This window comes from Athene noctua, chromosome 11 (assembly GCF_965140245.1).
Source record: "Athene noctua chromosome 11, bAthNoc1.hap1.1, whole genome shotgun sequence".
Lineage (NCBI taxonomy): Eukaryota > Metazoa > Chordata > Aves > Strigiformes > Strigidae > Athene > Athene noctua.
Genome location: NC_134047.1, coordinates 16,876,980 through 16,883,085, shown reverse-complemented (window position 1 = coordinate 16,883,085; position 6,106 = coordinate 16,876,980). Strand labels below are relative to the sequence as shown.

The 6,106-nt window shown below is 39.1% G+C and overlaps 1 protein-coding gene across 9 annotated transcripts in view; it reads right to left on the bottom strand.

The window, feature by feature from the left end:
* Positions 1 to 2,318: 2,318 nt before the first annotated feature.
* LOC141964550 (integrator complex subunit 6-like) overlaps positions 2,319 to 6,106 on the bottom strand; it is a 41,843-nt gene continuing 38,055 nt past the window's right edge. For 5 of the 9 annotated variants that reach the window (XM_074915095.1, XM_074915094.1, XM_074915098.1 and 2 more), the window contains 3 exons: positions 5,626 to 6,018; positions 3,726 to 3,819; positions 2,439 to 3,313 (listed from right to left, as the gene is read on the bottom strand). In XM_074915095.1, coding sequence (XP_074771196.1) covers positions 3,214 to 3,313; positions 3,726 to 3,819; positions 5,626 to 6,018 — 587 coding nt within the window. In that variant the 3' untranslated portion in view covers positions 2,439 to 3,213. Of the gene's footprint in view, positions 3,314 to 3,725; positions 3,820 to 5,625; positions 6,019 to 6,106 lie in introns of all 9 variants that reach the window. The other 4 variants (XM_074915096.1, XM_074915099.1, XR_012634347.1 and 1 more) reach the window with 3 other exon arrangements.

Here is a 6,106-nt window from a genome sequence, read left to right as displayed (position 1 = left end):
GAACTGCACAGCTAGGGGCTCATTTTAAGACTTGGTGTTTACAAGGGAAAAAAAATAACGAGCAATGAGGATGTCCAGTTAAGAGAGGATCAGGAAACGGAAGAAGCAGAATACATATAGATATCTGGGCTTGAAGTAGCACACAGCCCTTCTACCCATGGAGAAAGGTAAGTGCTTAATTTGTTAATTCAGACTGTTAAACAATGCTCCTTACAGGAAACACAGCGAGCCTTATTTTTTCTTCCACTTTCTAACATCCCAGGTTTAACTGTGCTGCATTACTTCAACCTCAGATAAGGGCTCAAAAATGTAAGTTTGAGCAAAGCACGTACAGCTTGACAAATTCCATCCACACATCCATATGTATTTGTGGAGCTGTGCTGTCTTCTGAGCCCTTGTTGAGGAACACTCCTGTTGTGCAGAGGTTCGTCTGTCATGCAGACTAGACATGCTCTCAGTAAGGCAGCTGTTGCTTCTGGGGTCATGGTCTCTACCTAGAAAAGGCAAAGCTTGACACTGGCGTAACCTCTCCTGGCTGTCCCAGTTGCACACCAAAGCAAAGTGGCTGTATTTGTTCAATGCAGGTTCCACCCACATCCAGCATGGCTGTTTCTCTTGCAGTGAGTTACCTCCATTAAGATTCTCCTTAACAGAATCATGGAACATTTACTGTTTCCTGAGTAAGCAATGTTCATTTTGTGTTCCATTTGGGACACAGGGCTGAGCGCACTCCTGAGACAGGTTACTGTTGCTTTTTCTTCCTCTTTTCACTGATCCAACCTGTGAGGACCGTACATCTTCCTTCCTTCTTAGGAAGACTCATCTCCAGTCCACTATAAGGTTTCTTCCCCTCTAATATTCTGATCCAAATTCAATTTGTTCAGATAAAATAATTGTAAGAAAATTCTGTTTGAACTTAAACGGACTCATTTGTCATTTCTGTGCATTTCCTGAGGTATAAGATTCCAAACAAGTGAATGAAAGTCACCAGCTTCCTGTAGCTAATTTGTCAGCCAACTGCATCACATCAAAAGAGCAGGTTTACATACTAACAATGTCGCTAGTTAAAAACTCAGCCCCTGCTCAGATATATTATGATCAAGTGGTTGTCTCCGGAACCAGGAAAGAAAATTAAATAACCATTAACTAGATAGAAGAGAGCTGTCTCCTCTTACCACCTACTACTTCAGAAATAGCATATTACATGCAATTCGATGCATGCAACCAGGCCATTTTAAAACAAGGTATGCACAGTATATCTGACCTTCTGTAAATAAATCCTCTTAAAAGAGTCCAACATTAGGCATGGGAGGTCTATCACGGTGATGTACAGCTTCCACATAATGATTCTGAATGGGGATTCACTCCCCCTTTTTATCACTCCAAGGTATTTCTGTGTTTTTAAAAATTGTTCAACTGTACAGATGAATAAAAGTTACTTCTAAGATAAGCAGTGGGACACATTTATAGCAACACCCTTCCTTGTGTCATTTCATTCATATAACACTGTGACAGAGATTTGCTGTTGCTGGATTTTATTTCCTTCTTGAGTTTCACTGTTGTAATTCCAATGGTCAAACTGCATCTTCCAGACAGACAAGGCCACTGCTTCAGAGAGGATGGAAAAGATGTCTCACAGGCTGGCTAGTACTAAAAATATCAGTAGGAATGGAGAAGTACAGTCTCACCCGCTAAAATTTGTTTCCCTGCCTGTCAGACACTGGCTAGTCATCCAGAATCCCTAGAGTATTTGCAGTACAAGGTAAAGAGCCAGTTAACACGAGCACAACTTCAACCCGTCTTTGAAAGAAACCTGTTAGAGGATCAGAGGACATTACGTGTGAACAACTGAAAATACACCAATTATCAGAAGAGCCACTTAATACTGGCACATTATTGGTACTGCTTTAAAGGAAAAAATTAATTACATGCAGGTGCTTCAGTCTTCTTTGCATGTTTTGTGATACGTAAAATTACCTTTGGACAAAATAGTAAGAGGAACGGAGGAGAGGATACCAGCTCAGGTAACCAAGGGTTTGGCAAATTGGAACTTGGTGCCTTTAATACCAAGTAAAACTGTGCACCCCACACTGGCTGAGCCGAGTGATGGGGCAGGTGCTCCAGGGTACAAACACTCTGCAACTACCACCACAAGATGTGTTTGAGGGTGTGCAAGATCAGGTTCAGCTGCAGCATAGCTACACTACACACTGGTTTTACAAAAAATATTAGCAGTCTGTTGGTAACAGACAATTGGAGGAACTCAGTGCTGCCCGCTACAGACTCCTCAGATTAGCACTTATTAAAAATTAATAAAATGGTTTATTTTATATATACATATGTTCCAAAAAATTTATACAGTTAAAATATCAAATTAGTGATCTGGTAACAATACTGTTCAAAATAATCTCTTTTGTATGAACATTAAAATACACGTTTTTAAAAGCGTTTCCTTTTAGTGCTTCCAAAGCACAGCGTGTGCCAAGGCCACCTGAAGAATCTCCGTCCTCCTCACAGGATGAAAGAGAACTGAAGTCGGGGACCTGGGAAGCCTCAGGTGCACTTTCATAATGTCTGCAGACAAAACAGAAGAGAGTCTGAGGTAGATTGTTTAGTGACCATCGGGTGGTAACAGTCACAGGGCTGTCTTTAGCTTTCATTAACACAATAGCAGTTTCTTTACTCTCAATCTACACTGAATCTCAAGTTTAAAGGCATGGCTAGCAGTTCTTGGGAACAAGACCCTTGTCTCTGTGGTGGCAACATGCAATTTTACCAGTGCAGGTGTTTCTGGGAGGGTTTTTTTGGGAACACACGGGCTCTCTCCACGATGCAGACAGTGTGTGCATTTGACAGTGCCCCATTTTAGTGCAACCTGCTGCCTATAGCACGTAAATGTCTAATGACAGCGTTCAAATGAGTAAATTCTCATCACCTGCAGGAGGGGCAGCAATGGTTATTTTCTTCAGCCTGTTGAGCAAATAGCACCCTCCACAGGAAAAAAGCCACACCTTTCATAGCAAATCCTTAAGGTTATAGCCCAGCTTCTGCCGATAGAGGTTCTTAAAGTTAAAGCTCCACTGCTTCTTCTCAGACTGTGATAGGAAAATCACTTGACTGCCAAGATGGGGAGGGCAGCAGCTACATCCTCTTCCACTCTTCTGCGGCACAGCAAACTCATTCCTGGTCCATATTCGTCTGGCTGGTACATTATTATCTACTGTTGACGTGATTAACTCTGTTGGGTAGGCTGTTGAATTCTAGTTCCTCTAGTATTCTCTCTAAGTGTTGTATTAAGACCCGTTTTTTAAACCTATGGGAAAGAAGGAGAGGAATTTTTTTTTTCTTCCAAAAATACAGTTGAACAGCTCAAGACTATTCAGCCATGATAAATCATATTACCAGAGGCTCTCTGTTTCCCATGTGGAAAAGCTTGCTTTATTTCTGGCATTAGAACAGCCAGAAAATTTAATACAGCCGCCCCTCCTCAATCCACCCAAATTTTGGGTTGGTCTTCAATAGTGCCCCATCTCTCCATTTCACATTTAAAGTTTAAGTAAAGACCATTTACTCCATAAAATAGCAGTTTGACCACTGAAACATTTATAATAATTGAAATATGTGAAAAAGGAAAACAGAAAATAATAGTGCGAGAAAATTTTATGATTTGCTACTGTGATCTAAATTAATATTTATGACTCCAAGTCTTTTATATCTATACCAACCTTGCTGCTTCCTTGATAGCAAATTCAATGAAATACTTCTGAATTTCCATAGGTCCTTGCACCTCCTCAAGAAGAGAGAAAATTTTTTCATAATCTAAAAAAAAAAAAAAAAAGATAAAAAAATACAACCATATATTAAAAATAAATCTTGCAAATGCATTTTCCATGAAGTTTAACAGCAAAAAAACCTGAACAAGGCCCAGCTCCACATGTCTTGTGTATGGTAATACATGCAAGACAAGAAAAAAAAAATCCAGCATTAGCTTTATGCACAAAAAGCAGGTGATACCAACGATCTGGTATGCAAATGTGGCACCACAGAATTAGCTTCTCTTAAGAGCAGCATCTAGAAACATTTGTCCTCAGAACATGTGGGCTAGGTAGAGAATCTATCTCCATGAACACAGTGCCATCACCATCAGTCAATATGGATGTAGGGCCACCAAGTCCTGTTTTAATCTAGAGATGTAATTTCTGAAAGCAGAGGTTAGGATTAGTTCTCCTTGGACTAGTTCTCTTAGACAAACTATCAGTGCCTAGTCATATTAACTGTGCTTACACTATCTTACAAGTACAAAGTAAATATGTCCACTGCAAACGAATGAACTGGACACATTAAATTAGAAACAAATTAAATAGCACTGTTTCAGTATTTTCCGTAGTTGAACCCAACAAAAAGATACTTATGGTGCTGTGATTAAGAGCCTGCTCAGAGTGATGCAGCAGGCACAGAGAGGATATATGGTCAGAACTGTGAATAAATAGATGTACATCTTTAATCCACTACTATTCAGTTTCTTCCTTTGATGACTGCCTGAACTCTGCAGCAAGACAGGTGACTCATACTGAACATAGTACTATTTTACTCTACATCACCTTTACTAGACATAAATTTGGTGTAAGATTAGACAAGCCCACTTTGCAAAACAGGAAGCAAAGACATACTCAAGTAGGAAGTTTGGAAACACCTTAAACCCAGAAGAGTTAAGAATACTCCATTATACTAATTACTGGCACTTGACAATGTATTAGAAAAATATTCAGTAGTTTAATTTGTAGAAATAATTCACTCAGATACAGACCACATTATGGACATCTGCCATTTAAGAAAAAACAGAAAGGTTATGCCTATGACAAATCTTAAGAGCATACAGATGAGCTGGAGTTTCAGGTTAGTGTTTTGGTTTTGATCCTGTATACAGGTACAGGCAAAACAAGTAACAAAAGCTGAGGAAGTTATTTTTCCTCATGATGTTTTAGATTTTGGGGAGTTATCAAACGTTATAGGAAAAAAAAAGAGTAATTTTTAGTCTTCAATTCTTAAGAGTTGATTTACACCAGTGTTCCACCACTAATTACACTATCTCACAAAAAAAAAAAAATCAAAATCACTTTGCTATTAACTGCTAAGACTCTTCTTTTAGACATATTCCAAGATGCACCCTTGTAGCTACATATGCCCCTGCCCTCCAAAGGAGGTTCTGACAAACACAAAGCAACCAAGCACACTAGGCATATGCAAGGAGCAGTGCAGCATAAGGCGAAGTCTATCTAGTATCATTAGATCACTGGTAACACCCTCATAGAGCTACAAAAACAAAACCTCTGGAAGGTCCTTTCAGAGTATCTCTTTATTATAGCAGTTTACTTATTTTCAAGGACAAACAAGGTCATTTGGCACTCAATTTCCCAAACACTGCTGTCTAAACTTCAACTCCCCTGCCCAGCATGTAAGCATTTTCTTCCTTTTTTGTCCCTTCATTGCTCATATGCAAGCAATCAGAAATTAGTCAAAATCTGAATTTGTATGTATATTCAAAAGAGCTCCTTATTTCAAGAAAAAGTCTTCTCTCTAGCACCACATATAATATACAACTAAAAAAACATAATCAAAACTTACTTCTTCCAGGTTTGCGAACCTCTTTCATCACTTTAATTTTGATATCAGCATTGCTTCCCTCCAACATCATAGGTGTTATTTTAAAGGAATTTGGCACAGATTCAGAAGTGGACTCCATCGCCCGTTTTTGGTCATCTCCAGTCACACTGTAATTTAGAGGCCCTCGAACAAGTGCGTTGGTAACAGGTTTATGATCCAACCCATCTTCACTTAAACAATTGAATTCAACAGGTAGAGAGTCTAAGTCATTGGGTAACATTTCATCCTCTCCCATAGAAGCTGGAACGGAAGGAGCCATTTGCACAGGTAAGCCATCAATTTGTTTTTCCAGTGACTGACAATTTTCTGCTTTCTTCTCTCCATTGCCATCTTGGACAATACTGTTATTCGTATCTACAAATTAAAAATATGTATCTTACTAGTGCATAACTGCAGTATCAAAAAACCAAAAGGAAATAGTTCTGTACCCTTTCTTGTTTGA